Source organism: Diabrotica undecimpunctata, chromosome 2 (genome assembly GCF_040954645.1).
Source record: "Diabrotica undecimpunctata isolate CICGRU chromosome 2, icDiaUnde3, whole genome shotgun sequence".
Lineage (NCBI taxonomy): Eukaryota > Metazoa > Arthropoda > Insecta > Coleoptera > Chrysomelidae > Diabrotica > Diabrotica undecimpunctata.
The window spans coordinates 177,538,594-177,554,674 of NC_092804.1; the positions used below are offsets into that span (position 1 = coordinate 177,538,594).

The 16,081-nt window shown below is 31.7% G+C and overlaps 1 protein-coding gene across 4 annotated transcripts in view; it reads left to right on the forward strand.

Moving 5' to 3' along the window:
* The window catches only part of Hr4 (nuclear hormone receptor 4), a 235,840-nt gene that overhangs the window by 183,768 nt on the left and 35,991 nt on the right, over positions 1-16,081 (forward strand). For 3 of the 4 annotated variants that reach the window (XM_072524105.1, XM_072524106.1, XM_072524104.1), the window contains one exon: positions 8,496-8,600. In XM_072524105.1, the coding sequence (XP_072380206.1) occupies positions 8,496-8,600 (105 nt within the window). Of the gene's footprint in view, positions 1-8,495; positions 8,601-16,081 lie in introns of those variants that run through there. The other variant, XM_072524107.1, reaches the window with a different exon arrangement.

The following is a 16,081-nucleotide window of genomic DNA, read 5'->3' on the forward strand; positions in this document are numbered from 1 at the left end:
TTTTTACCGTCCCGCTGATACAAATTTAACATTGATTTTGCGCAACTGACATTCAATATTGCAGGTCGCTTCAAACCTTGTTTCTGAGAGAACGGTCATTCTACACAAAAATTGCTAATGTCAATTTTCATTCAAAATTATCTCAGCTACATTTTTTATTTGAAACATTTTTTTCTATGATGTATAGATACTTTATAAATTGATTTTTTTGTGTTTTTACCCCCCCTCCACGATAAGGGTTTTAGGAGGGAGCCCAGGAGTAAAAGTGGCAAGTAGCAGTTTTTTGGAGGAGTCATTAGGAGTCTCATAATTAACAATCTCAGCAAAATTCAGCTGGTTCGTTTGATTTTTAGGGGATAACTCTCTGACGACTGGCCTAACAAGTGAGTATACTCAACTTAAATCACATGCAACAAAGAAGTCTGCCAATAAACGAAAAAAAGACTAAACTCCTAGTACAAAGTCGATCGGAGAGAGTAACACGATCCTACCTGACATTTGACAACTTAGAAAAAGTAGATGGCTTTAACTATTGAGGAGTGAACATCACAAATAACAACGTTCCAAAGCCAGAAATCTCCTTGGCAGTCGATCGTGGAGAAGAATGACTACAAATTATAACGGATGGAGAAGTTTGATGAGGGAGGTTAGGGCTCGAATTGAGCTGTAGAGCCATAGGATGGATGAATATTTGTATTGTTATTTGTGACGGAAAAAAGTCTGTAATAAGTAAATAAATATATAAAAACTTAATATACATTTCAGACTAAAAACTGGCAAAAAAATTAGCAATCAAGATGTTAATAATTATAAATTTAGAGGAAAGATTTTAACGATAAATTTTTTGATAAATTTATATCTACACCTACTGAAAATCTATTAGCCGAATGTATGGAATCTCCCTTTCATTTAAGACGTCTTTTTTAGCTGAAAAGTTTATCCTTAAATGCCAAGGTAATAACCAAACCAACCTATTGCAAAAAATATCCGACATATCTGTGTCTAACTTAGTTGACAAATGGTGGCATAACAAAAATTCTTCAACTTTAGTTGTAGCATTTCCTAATGTTCAACATACTTTATTCTCAAATCAAAGTTTATTTCCCTACTTTTAATGATAACTACGCCCTTCAACTTCAGAAAGAACTTGCCAAATTTGATAAGCCATATAGGATTTTCACAGATGGGTCAAAATTCACTTTAGGAGTTGCCAGAACTGTTTGCAATATATCAAGCTCTGGAATGGACTATTGAGAAGAAAATGTCTGATCAACAAAGTAACCCTGTCAGATTCAAAATCTGCGTTGTCTGCTTTAGATAATTCGCATAAGCATATATACAAAAACAGTATTATCGTCAAAATTTTAGAAAATCAACTAAAGTTACTGAAAAGAAACAATTTAGTCTCTTTCATTTGGGTAAAAGGAATATCCTGGTATCTGGGGTAACACCAAAGCAGATTATTTTGCTAAAGAAGCGGCTTTAAAATGATTAGAAATTAGTTGGCTCAATAGAACTGATTTAGTCTCGCTGCGTAAACAAGAATTAAAAGAAAACTGAGAATTTGAATGAAATGCTTTCTGTAACAGAATTAACAACCTATACACAAAAATTCACCTTGTTTTACGTACTGCTCCTTTTGCTGCAAGAAGTCATCCCAATAGGAGAATATATTCAATGTTTATTAGATGCCTTGTTAATCATACTACGGTGAAAGCCTGTCTTCATTGATTTAATTTAAATGAAACAGAACTCTGCAATTATAATGGTTACACTGAAAATATCAATCATTGGATGTTCGGGTGCAGATATAATGATGCTGCTATTAAGTATCTGTTGGAAAATCTGATAAAATAACAAATACCTCTTTTTCAGAGTCAATCTTCTATTTTATATATCCCTTGACGTAATATTAGGATTAACGAAATCTTTTGGGGATATTTAAAAAGGACTAAAAGAAAAATTTAGAATGAAATGTATAATGTGAATATATAAATCTAGCTTCGTTCCCTCTATCTATCTTTATGTTATATATTTACCTCCTAGTCGTTACCGGTCTTATGTTGTATTACAGTCGCTATGAAAGGCGCCTTAGCGTTAGCTTGTTGGTACTAAATATTCACTTTAAGTTGGTTAGAGCCTTGAATGTAATTAATTAAAGTATTGTTAATCTACCGAATCTTGTGATACTGATGTTTACAATATATTTTTATTTTACCTCTAGGCGAAGTACTATTTTGTTAACAAACGCAATAGGTCAATACATCATTAACAAATTCAAGTAGTCAAATACATTATCGTGTCTGAATGGATCAAGTTATCCAAATCCATTAATTAAATAAAAAAAATTCCAAGAAAGTTTTGAAGTAGTTTGAGGCACAAAAACTTCATATATTTCTATCCTTCAAAAGTTTCTTAACTGAAATGAAAATTTTTCGGATTTACGAACAACTCGTTGTTTTAAATCCGCTGTAAGTATTTAAGAGCATGTACTGCAGAACTAGAAATTAGGAATGAATACATTAGAAGAATGCTCTGAAATAATAGAAAAAAAAAACGAATAAAAAACTAGAAATCAACAGGAAGAACAAAAAGAAATCTTGCAACAATAATTAACCAAATAAATAACTAAAATAGATCTGGATAACTGGATGAAAAGCAAACTAAGATATACAGGGATGAGTGCCTTAAGAACCGGCAAAATAACGCAAAAGATAGAAAACATAATACGTTGTGAAATAAAAAGAGATGAAAGTAGTAGAGGTGGGAAATTATCGATATAAACCTATAATTTACTTTACATTACATTAGAATTATCGAAAATTTCCCACCTTTAGACGTTAGCTTATGAGCTGGTTGACTTCAGTCATAGTAATACGTATCACGTAATGTTAGTAAAAACAGTTTAAGTAGGAGTATTTTTTTATCCAAAATTAAAGTATTTATCAATAATAAACTATGATTTGAGACGTCGCATACACTCTTCTCAATACAGAATTATCATAGCTTGTTATTCTGTATTCGTCAACACAGAATTAATTATCAAATTACTACTAATTAAACTGTTTATTTACATTTGCTTTATTGCCTTCAATTAGTTTTTACTTTATGCGAAATTTAAAAAATGTTAATGTTCGACGTCATACTTGTAATATTATGACTGAAGTCAACTAGCTCATAAGCTAACGTCTAAAGGTGGGAAACTATCGATAGTCCTAATATAATGTAATGTAAATTAGAGGTTTATATCGATAATTTCTCACCTCTACTACTTTCATCTCTTTTTATTTCACAACGTATTATGTTTTCTATCTTTTGCGTTATTTTGCCGGTTCTTAAGGCACTCATCACTGTATAGATTTCAATATAGAAATTTTTCAACAGGTTGCCACAATTTTCATTTTTTATTCTTCTGTTATGGCTCAACTAGATAAAATAAAGTTCATTACCTATCGAACTACTTTAAACTTTTTTCCATCATTAACGAATACCGTTAAATAACACAGATATGATTAGTCGATTATCTTCGTGAACAATATACCGAGCTAGCGAATTTTTTTTTTCAAACTTTCACTCTTGGCTTGAGATTATTTTACTAGGAAATAACAGTTGCAGTTACGTAATAACTAGGTAATAGAAATCCATTATGGCATAACGCGGTAACCAGCCAGTCACTTTCTTTTCTAAATTACTTTCCTATTCGCATAGTGATTAGGCTGTTGATATTTGCCTTCATCTTCCGGTATATGTTGGATTTATTGGTGTTATGTAACTGTTTCTAGTAAGAAATTAAACGATTTTTTTGTATGTGAGAGATCTTAGGAAAAAGTATCATAAATATGGTTTTGAAGGTATTGTTTGTTGTATTTTATTTTTGTAGTCGATATATACCTACAAGAATATATCGATTTATAAAATTAGGATTGTTTTGTTTGACTTTTCGGACTCCATTTTTGGAAAATCATTGTGTCATCACCGTTGTATTATGGAAAAATTTTTTTATGAAAAAAACTTAATTTATTTTTTCGGGAAATGAAAGTAGACCAGATCTTATTATTTTATCGAGCTACCCCAGTTAAATGCTCTGCGTGCAAAATGTTCTGCGTGCCAAAGAAGGCAAGATATTGTAAATTTTTCCAGTGCGTCCAAATTTGAAGTTCAATTCTCAAACAAACGCGAGTTCAGAAAGTTCTTCCCCCCCCCCCCCCTCCCACCTTAATCTGGCGGTATTTTTTATTATAACTTTTTACACGTTCTCTGATTATTCCTTCTAGAAATTGGATTATAAAATCTAGATCTTTACTTATAATCTGTTCAGATTTCAGCAGTTAAAGTTAATAAACAATGGAAATATGATTTTAAGAAAAAAAGGTTATCTTGGTTTCTATAGGTCATAGAAAGTTCTTTTGTTTTAAGATTGTTTTGACCATTTCATCAGTGAGCCTACTTACAAGTGCATGACATAAAAAATATCAAAAATATATAAATGTTTATATGCTAAAAAGTCAGCCCTTTTTTAAACGGTTTTTTTTTAACAATTTTGATATAATCTTAAAACTTAAGCCTCAAAGAATCGATTGCGGACTACTAAATACCTGTAGAGTCACTGTTTGGATAAGTACAATAAAAAACGTTTTATAGGCAAAAAATGATTTTTTACTTTTTATGATTGCTTTAAAAAACAAAGTAGAATAATTTGTACATCTTTAAGGATTAGTCATCAGTTATCCCTCATATATCTTTTAAAACTTTCAAAGACCTGTAATATTCTTACGTGAAATTGATGATTTTTTCACAAATAGACTGGGGTACCAAGCTTCATAGCAAAACTACTATTTTACTAACAATTATAATTAGGCGCATGCTAAGCTTGTCGTAGGTACTTTCCAAAAATATGAAAATTTCATTCCAAGCCAGGAAAACAACCCTGCTATCTATCATAAACAAATTCCGAACATTACTACCAAAACGTTAGTTTGGTTTTCGAAAAAATAACTACAATACCCAACAAGTCCATCGAATGATAAATAAAATAAAATAGAATAGAATTTATTTAAACAATATACAAAAATAGTTTTGTTTTTGACAAGTCAAAGGAAGAATGACAAGGCAATGGCAATGACAATTTTTACATGCATACATATAAATCTTTTTCAAATTTAAACATTACAAACAAATATTTCATATTAACAATTTAAGAAAGGATAAACACACTAAATAAAAATATAAAAACATGAAATATTATCATAATAGGCAAATACCTTGACCAAACTAGTACTATTGTGTAACAGCTGTACTTAGGTACTCCGTTTTTAAATACTAACAATGTTTAAAAAAGTGTGAATTGATTTTAAGCTTAAACGATAACAAGTGAAGACTTTTTACTTCGTCTAGCAAAAAATTATACAAACCACATCAGTCGAATTTTTTATGCTTTTTGTCAACCTAAAACGTTGTCCTCTAATAGCATCTCTAGATCTTGTATCGTGATCATCGAAGTTGGAGTTTATGTTAATATATAGAGTGAAGGTAGTGGCATAATACCTAAATCCAGAAAAGATGTTGAAAAGAATACAGTGTTCCCTATACTCTGCTCTTGCCAGTATCCTCACTATTCTTTTTTGTAGTTTAAAAATTCGATCTGCGTGAGGAGAATTACCCCGAACAGTTGTTATTCCGTACTGTAAATGGCTATGGAATAGTGCAAAGTAGCACATTCTAATGGTACGTTTAAGAATAATACCAAGTAAACTAAATTACAAATTAAAAGTGAAACTGGAACAAACCATGAAGTGGAGATATGCAGGAGTGGCTAGTATACCTGTTGAATACAAAGCACGTGGTGTTCGTGTGTATTAAGGTATAAAAAATGCTTATTAAAAGCTTAAAATTTTTATTTTAAAGAAGATCTTTTCGGAATTGAATCATTCCATCATCAGTTTAATAAAAAGTTGTTAAAAACATTGTATGGCCACATAAAAACATTGGAAGGACATCCGTATTAAAAAACAATCCTCACGGTATTTATGGAGGTAAATGCAATAGACTGTTAACTTGTTGATTAATAAAAACTGAAAATGGGGGCATCTTACATGACCCCCTGTAGCTGGTGAGATTTTATCGACTTACATTACCTCTGATCTGTGCTGCAGTTAGCCTAAGACTCCAGCACAGATCAGAGGTAATGTAAGTCGATAAAATCTCACCAGCTACAGGGGATCTTGTAAGATGCCCCCATTTTCAGTTTTTATTAATCAACAATTTAAGAGTCTATTGCATTTACCTTTATAAATACCATGAGGATTGTTTTTTAAAACGGATGTCCTTCCAATGTTTTTATGTGGCCATACAATGTTTTTAACAACTTTTTATTAAACTGATGATGGAATGATTCAATTCTGAAAAGATCTTCTTTAAAATAAAAATTTTAAGATTTTAATAAGCGTTTTTTATACCTTAATACACACGAACACCACGTGCTTTAAATTACAAATATACTTGTAGCAAGTCTAGAACTTAAGTAATCTGTATGAGCACTCCAATCGAAATTATCATCTAGAAAGATTCCTAATAGTTTAACACTATTTCTTGAGATATACTTCTAATCGGAACTAAAAATTTAGCGAAGCAAACACATTTTATAGAAAAAGTATAATAAAATAAACTAAGATAGATAAGAGAAGATAAATAAGAAACAAAGTGGGTCCTAATATCGAACCTTGAGCATATTCGACAGTGTTAAACTCAGAATAGCTGTTATTAAGAAAAACTGCTTGTCTTCTATTTGTTTGGTATGATCTAAATAGATCCTCTAATACCGGATTTATGCATTTTTTCCAACAGTAATTCATGCGGAACACAATCAAAAGTTTTGGATAAGTCACACAATGTCAAAGACACAAAATGATCTTTCTCCAAGCCATCAAATATATTTTCTCTCACAATTTTCTGTATAGCTAGTGTAGTGCTCCACCATTTAGAAGTATTTTGTGTTTTTCTAGATATTCTATCAAACGAACATTTTGAATACTTTCAAAAATTTTGCCGAAAATGGGAATGATTGAGATGGGACGATAATTTCCAATTTTATCTAAAGCACTTTTGTTACTTTTAATATATCTATGAAAATCCCTTCAGTATCCCTAATCTCAGAAAACCTTGAAAAAAGAAATACTACAACGCTGTTTTCCTGGACATTTCCTAAGCATTTGACAAAGTTTGGCTCAAAAGCCTACTCTGCAAATTGAAAAACACACTATCCAGTAACTATTTCCAATTTCTTTTACTCAAATCCCACATATTAAATACTTAGACACTTCCTTCTCAGTTCAATTTAATACCAAAAATATAAAATTTCCCCTATTAACTCTGGGATTCCCACAGAGCAGTGTTTTTGGACCGCTGATTTTCTTGCTCTACACAGAAAATATACCAAAGTCTAATAATTTTACAACCATTTTGGAGGGATGTTTAATTGAAATTTTGATTTCTCAATGCATTTATCGAAAATATACATAAAAAAATAAGACCTTATAAAAATGTATACTCCATCAGCAACAACCGCGTTTTTGTAACTGAAAAAATAGTAACATTTAATAAACAAATTAAATATCTCATAAACAATTGATTATTTTTAAACCAAATTTTTTTCCTTTATATTGGTATGATAACGCAACTTTTCCTGAAAAATAAAATGTTTATAGTGCTTATTTATAATGCAAATAGTAAATTCTTGCACATTTGTTTCAAGCTTTATTTATAGTTATTTAAATAAATTTAGGGGTCAAATTCAATCTTTCCATTCAACTTTGCAGAAAAAAATCGTAAAACCTTAATAAAAACATTAATTACCCCAGCGGTCAAAAAAGTAAATTGTGTGCAAAAATGGTCAATTTTTCGTTATTTAAAAACATCCCGGTATATCATATTTGTTCCAATCTATGCCGAATTACATTTTGATTTTATTCGATCAGGCTGGAAATAAATTTATTACAAATATTTTTGTAATAAATGGTGGAAATATGTGCGTCCACCAAAATTTAGAATTTCTAAAAACTTTAGTTCTAAAGAAACAGGACTAAGTAATGGACAACCAAATATTCCGTAAATCATTCTAAGGACTATGATACAGCTTTATTAATTTATCTAACCTAATTTTTAAAGACAGCAATTTTAAATTGAAAACTGCCATAACATCATTTCAAACGGTAAAATTGTGGAACATACAAAGAATTAAAATTTGAAAATAATTTATTCGGTATGTCATCCTCCCAATCAAAAACCGTTTTCAACCCTTTTTAAAAATAGTTTCTTGAAGTAAAAATTCTGGATGATGAAATATTTTGACTACAATTTCCGAAGTGGACATTGTCACAATATCGGTATTTCCTATTAAAATTTTGGGCAATTCCCGTAAAATAGAGTAGATATCTAATATTTATTAATTAACAGTTACATCGTTTAATTGTTTTAGTAACTTTGCGTGTTCTTTTCAGGAATTATGACCCTAACGCGAACCCCGTGTGAGCTCGACAAGATGAGCCTCTTCCAAGATTTGAAGCTGAAAAGGAGAAAAGTGGATTCACGCTGCAGCAGTGACGGTAAGTTCTGAGAGCACAGCCGAAAGCTTTTACACCATTTTCTGCATCATTTGTGTCGTTTCATGCTTCAGTCGCTTGGTATATTACGTTTTAAGAAGTAGAGATTTTGACGTTAGATTGGAGTTTTTGTAAAAGGTTTTTTTATATTTGTATACAACAAACAATTTTTAATGAATACATATCAAAAAGGTCTAGGGATATTTTGTAATATAGAGTAAATATGTTAGCAAAGTACAGGACAAGTACTCATAATCCGATATTTTACAACAATAAATAGGTAATTAAATCTTAGAAGGAACATATTTAAGTAAGAATTTGAATTTTGGTTTCCAGAAAGTTATTTTATTATTACTTTCTTTGACGGAAAAAATTTTATTTAACTTCTATGACTTCTTACGCTCTGTAAGTCGCGAATATGCGTAAAATGCTCTGTAACCCCAAGCTATCAGTCTCAATAAGATTGAGAACAACAAAGTGTTATGTGTGGTCTCTATTACTATATGTCTGTGAGACCTGGACATTAAAACAGTATGATGTCAACAAACTAAATTCATTTGAAATGTGGATGTACCGCCGAATGCTAAGAATAAGCTGGACCAGCAGAACTACGAATGAAGAAGTACTGAGAGCAATGAACACACGCCCTAATCTTTTCAATACTATCAAAATTAGAAAGGCGTCATATCTAGAACATATAATGCGCCATAGGGAATTTGAGCAGCTCCAGGTAATATTAGAAGGTAAGATTGAAGGTAAAAGGGGCATAGAACGAAAGAAAAAATCTTGGCTACGAAACATCAGAGATTGGACCCACACAAAAGGAAATGAATTAATTCATCAAGCCCAGAACAGAGAGAAATTTGCCATATTGATCGCCAACCTCAACAGAAAAGGCACTTAGGAGAAAGACGACTAAGTCGCTCTGATGGGTTCTAAAAGGCCAAAATACTTAAAAGCGATTGTAGAGCCACTATACATAAAATCAACTCTTAACTGTCTTTTATATCTCTTTATTTACTTGTATTTCGAGTATTCGAAGCCAATTAATGAAAGGCTCTTACTTAGATGAATCAGTATGATGTGGAATTCAATATTATTTTTCCCATGGGATCCATTCATCGCCTGTTTGCTTTGTAAATAGAAGGTACGGATTTAAATTTTGGTTTTAAACAAGTAGAAAACTTTGGATTTTTACTTTGTGCTTGAATAAATAATTAATTTGGATTGTGAACCTGTTTCTACTTTGTTAATATTGTTAATATGCTTACTTATAAGCACGTGATATAAAAAATATCAAAAATATATAAATATTTTTAGGCTAAAAGCCAGCCCTTTAATGCCTTTTTTACTTTTTTCTTTAATAAATAATTAATTTGGATTGTGAGCCTGTCTCTACTTTGTTAAGCTTTTTAATATGGGTAATTTTTTATCAGTTGATAAGACGTCGTTTTATGTAACGCATTGAATAAAAGTTTCGGAAAATAATGCCATAGGTTTTATTAAAACTAGAAAAAAAAAATTACTCTCCGAAGTTAATGTAAGTTAATGCAGGCATCCTACAAGGAGATGACCTTGGCTTTATTCTCTTCAACGTCATCAGAACCAAATGATCACAAATCTCGACATAATCAAACGACTCAGATGAGCCACAGTTTCCGAATATTGAATTGAAAGTTGGGAATGATGTTCTTTGCCAGTATACTAACTATTACCGAAAAAATATCTGCCTGAGGTTGGTAGGAATTTTACTCCATTTGAGGAGCCTGATAGTGATGGTTACTGTCAAAGAATTTGGAAAGCAGCAGGTTCTAAGTAAAGCTTCGACAACTTTTGTCTGGTTGAAGTTTGTTGGGTATCGACTGATGTTTTTTTAGACAATTCCTGAGTGGTCTGATATAAAATAATAAAATTAAGAGAAGAATAATAGCTAGAAATATTGTATAGTTATATAACATAATATATAGTATAGTAACCACTAGTAAAAAATATACGCAATTATAATAATTGCACGCTTGGGTGTTAATTTATGTTGGTATACAATTAAGTATTTCTTTTTCCAACTACAACCATTCTAGTGATGGTTATTAATTTTTAATTTGATTTTAATATCTTAATAAGTATTTTTATTAAAAAAAAATCTCAAAAATCACTGACCAAAAGCTCAAAAATGCCACACATTTATTTTCCTTCCTCTATCTCCAATAAACCTGTTATTGTCTTGATCTTTGTTGAGAGTTTAACTACTTGAACGTCAGCCAAATTTAAGATATATAAATATTGATCTTTTAACGGTATGCCTACTGCACTTTTTCATTCATGGTTTCAAAGTCTTCTTTAGAAAAATGTTAATACGTTGAACAACGAAATAAAAATCACCAAATGCGGAGAATCGATGAGTATCAACATATTAGAAACAATAGAAAAGGAAGGCTAGAAAAAACATGTTAGCCTAATATAGTTATGCTTTAAGATAAAAATATGTAAAGGCATGTAATCAGGGAAGCAAATTTGAATATGCATAAATGAAAGGCAATAAAGAATGTTAATGAAGAATGCAGAATTTATTTTAAAAGTCTATATTTCATGGCATAATTTTTACTATTCCACAATTTAAGAAGTACTCGACTTAACGAAAGTTAATCTAACAACAAGCATTCGACGCAGACACCACATTTCAAACACTTCAAGTTTGTTAATGGAACTGGTCTTTAACGTTCATGCTTCCATTCCGTACAAGAGAACAGGCCACACGTAACACTTAAGCATCTTGTATCGGAGGTTGAAGTCCAATTTGCGATCAGTCAGAAACTTACGAAGCCTCAAAAAAGCATTTCTGGCTTGTTCAACTCTGCTGTTTATTTCATTCTCGGGGTCCCAACCCTCGTTCAGCAAACAACCCAAGTATTTAAATTGCCTGACCTGTTCGATTTCTTCTCCAGAGACATATATCTTTTGCTTTGCGGTAATCATTTCTACTTATAATCATTGTTTTTGTCTTCTTGATATTTATTTTCAAACCCCGAGCTTCACTTGCAAGAGTTAGATCATTGAAAAGGCATTGAAGCATTTAGGGCACTTTTTACACTACTACTCTAAAAAGATTTGTGGATGTTGAACGACGTAGGTAGATTTTTCAGCCAGAAAATCCTTCGCCTTCCTGGTCTTTGCTTTCCTTTTACTTTTTCTTGTAAAAGTAGTTACAGCAATCCATTTCTTTCGTTGTTCCTCATGATGTGACCGAGGTATTCGATTTTGGGTGTTTTTTTGTGTGTTTATCAGCTCTTTTTTGTATGCTTAATAAAACGTCCTAATTAGTAACATGGTCGGTGTAAGATAACTTCAGAATTCGATGATAAAGTCACATTTCGAAGACCTCAGTTTTCTTACAGGTAGCGTCTATGATGTTTCATGTCTCAACTTATAGAAATTTTTGCAATGCAGAGATTCGTCCAAATTACTGTTCCTTCTTAGAGATCACCATACATTTTGTTTTCTTAATGTTTAGTTAAGTTTATATGTTTGATTTACTTCTATGGTCCTATTCATTAAATCCTTCTTCTTCTTCAGATGCAAATCCACTAATGGATGTTAGCGATCACATTTTCCATTAATTCTCTATTTCTTGCAATATGTATCAGAGATTGTATGTCGTTAATCCCTGTCCATTGCCTTATGTTTCGGAGCCATGACATTTTCTTGCGTCCCATTCCTCTCTTGCCTTCAATTTTACCCTCGATTATAAGTTGGAGGAACTGGTATTTTTCATTTCGCATGGTGTGACCTAGATACGCCGTTTTCCTTTTCTTGATGGTTTCGAAAAGTTGGCGTTCTTGGTTTATTCTTTTAAGGACATCTATATTTGTGATTTTCGCTGTCCATGGTATTTTTAGGATACGGCGATAGAGCCACATTTCGAAAGCTTCTAATCTGTTTATATCCCTCGTTTTGAGTCTCCAGCCCTCTACGCCATATAGCAGCACTGACCACACATAGCACTTAGTAAACCTTAGTCTCAGTTGATCGAACTCTGAACAAGTCAGTACCTTCTTGAATTTTACGAAAGCTTGTCGAGCTTGCTCAATGCGACATTTTACTTCCCTGTCCGATGCCCAGTCTTCAAAAAGCCACGATCCCAGGTATTTAAATTTACTCACTCTTTCAATGGACTTAGTATTCAGTGTTATGGTGGAGTTTTCAAGTGCATCCAAGTTTCTGGACATTAAATCCTAGAGGGCTTCATAACTGTCAGCGAATACTATCGTGTCGTCCACGTATCTACTGCTTCTTGAAAGATTTCCTCAGAGTATATATTGAACAGCAGAGGTGTATACATCCCTGTCAAACCCCACGTTTGATTTTGATATCATCGAATTCTCTTGTCTCTGTATGGATAAATACAAATATTTTGAACATACGGAAGACAAAAGAGGGGAAATCCGAAAAAACATTAAGGGAGCACAAGAAATTCAATAAAAATTTTTATTTTATTTAAAAATTAAATTTTTGTGATACGTGGTATATAGCCAGCTACAGGAATTTAGTTTCCTTGTGGATTTTAAACTCAATAAACTCCAAGTAATTTAGAGAAAGACAATGGAATAACTGGCAAGAGAAAAAATTGGGCATTATTGTTCAAATATTACCAGACAACTGTTTAAATTATCTTTAGTACCAACTGAAAATCGAATAGATGATAGTGTGCTCACTCAAAATTATTTTAATTAAATTCATAACCACTTATCTGTATTTAATGGTCTTCCAAAATTAAATATTCCAAAATATGAATAGATTCAGATCAATAACTAACTTAAAAACAGCTCATTTGTATCTGAATTTCTAAGTTCATGTGAATTTATGTAATGTGTTCTTTAAAGAATCTTTGTAAATTGTTGTTTACATTAAATCACAGTCAATAGTAGGAAAAATAATAAAAACATCCTTTTACTACCTTTAAAAAAAAACTAAAATAATCCCTAGATTTTCTTGATATGTATACCTTAAATAGCCATTTTATTATTGTTTAGATTATTTATAAAATATTGTCAATAGCGGTAATGCACTAGGAGCAGATAAAGTTTGTCGCTATTAACTGGCCTGACCTTACTTCTATGATCGCATTTTTTATACGTCAGTAGTTGGGAATAGGACGTCGCGTAGTCTCGTGTTAGGCCAGTAGATAAACATAAAAAAATGTCTAATTGCGTCCAGTATATTTTGAGTAAAAATGTGAAATATTGAAAATTATTTTGTCCATTCGATAGATAATCATAGTGGGTGATTCCAATGCGAAACTAGAAAGATAACCAAAAGGAAAACCCCACGGAGTGGGGCTGTTTGGGTTAGGAGAAATAATTATTGGAAGGCAAATGCTAGTAAATTATGTACCAAATAGGATAATAAAGAATTCAATAATTTACGTGCTATGCAATGAAAGATACATAATATTATACCGTTAAACACAGTTAGTTATCACACAATGCTAAGAGTACGAATAATGATTAACTCATATTTTAAGAAAAATTATACAAATTCGGCAGAAATTGGTAAACACAAAAGAACTGAAATAGAAATAAATCAATACAAAAGGAATCAATCGAATAAGAAAGATAAAGTCCAAAACTCAGCAAATGACGCAAGATCCAATAAAAAAGAAATTTTCACTCAAGATATTTATTGATATTTAATTTAATGTTAAAATCTCTTTTAGAGGAAAAAAAGAAAAAAAGAAAGACACTGCAACAAAACACAAGGATTGTGGAACGAAGAACTACAAACAGCAATAACGGGAAATAGAATTATTTATTTAGAACGCCTTTTAAAAACAAAGGACTCAAAAATACTCAATTATGATCCGAAAGGTAAAAAATATGTAAGAAAAGCTCGAAAAAAAGGGTCATAATACTTTTATGAAAGCGGAACCGGCAACGCCGGTCTATACAAGAACTAAAATCTCTTTCCTTGTACCAAAAACCTTCCTTAAAAATGACATTATGGTTATTTATAATATATTTCTGACCTTCCCTGATACATTTTTTTTTAACGAAATATTTTATGACAGTGCAACAAACAATATTTTCCAAGTTAAGTCCATTGCGAAGACTTTATAAAGACTATCTCTTTTGTTGTATGAAGACTCTTTCGAAATAACACATAAGTTGGCCCATTTTGGTAAATCTCTGTATAGAAAGTATCAATAGATTATTTTTATACGAGTTTGCGTCCTGTTTGTTAGACAGGATAGTGTGGTAACTCGAATAAATTTGAAAATGTTTTAACTTTTCTCTAGAAGATTTGCGACAGAACAGCTATAAGAAAAAAGATAGAGAGAGGTACAAATGGAAGGTACTATTTGAACATTTGCATGTGGAGCTCAAAAAAGACGGTATTTGTACACATTTTTTCTGGTGTGCTTTTTTACTTAGAAGAGAGAAGAATCTGACATTAAGATTAAAATGGGATAGTTTCCGGGAATTGGCTGGGAGTGGTATAATATTTAAAAACTAAATTAAAACTCCAAATGGATTATAATAAACTTGAGAACGTTTTCGGACTTATCAGTCCATCTTCAGTGAACTTGGAGTACTTGCGTTCCTAACCTCAAAACCAAATAGTGGTTGGATTTAAATTGTAGATAACATACTTAAAAGTATTCAATTATACAGCAAAATGTCGATCTAATTGGATAACTATCCGAGAACCATATGTCCCGACTCGAAGTAGAATTTTTACATCCGTAGGTGAATGCAAGAGTTTACCAACTTTTTTTCTTCGTCGCTGTATCTCTGGGGCATTGATTATGCAGCACTTTTTTATTTTATGATGCATCCTCTGGACAGCGCAAACCTCACGGAATTATAGATCCTTTGTAGTGCAGCTATCTGGTGACTTGCCGATTAAGTTGCTGCAGGTGTGCATATGTGTGTATATATTTTATATCAGGACATGTTTGTGCACGTGTCTTATATTAAATTAACGAATCTACAGTTAGTGACATAGCTACAGCCCCTATATCATGTTCTTATTTGATCTACGGCTGCTTACTTGATAATATCTTATTCATTTCTGTCTAATTGTCTTATATACCTATAGTACCTTCCCTATTAGCTATTCTTCTAAAATAGAACGAATTAAGGGGGACAAAAGAACAAAGAACATAATTATTACCTTAATTATAGAGACCAATGAGAACAAGGGTTTTAAACATAAACTAGAATAATTTATTGAAACAAATCTTTAGGTAAAGATTAAACTGAGCGAAGGCACTTAAATTGGTGATACAATATGCCTCGAAGAAATGGAAAGTATGACAGATCAAAGGTCTGTACTGAAAGGAGTGCAGAAATTAGTGGAAGAATTAAAGCGGGGATCGGGGTGTATTGGAAATATCACCGACTACTTAAAGACAAAAGCCTGAGCAAAAAAAAACAAAAACAAAAATATATAGAGCAGCAATTAGATTGATGATGGCATGTGGAGTGGAA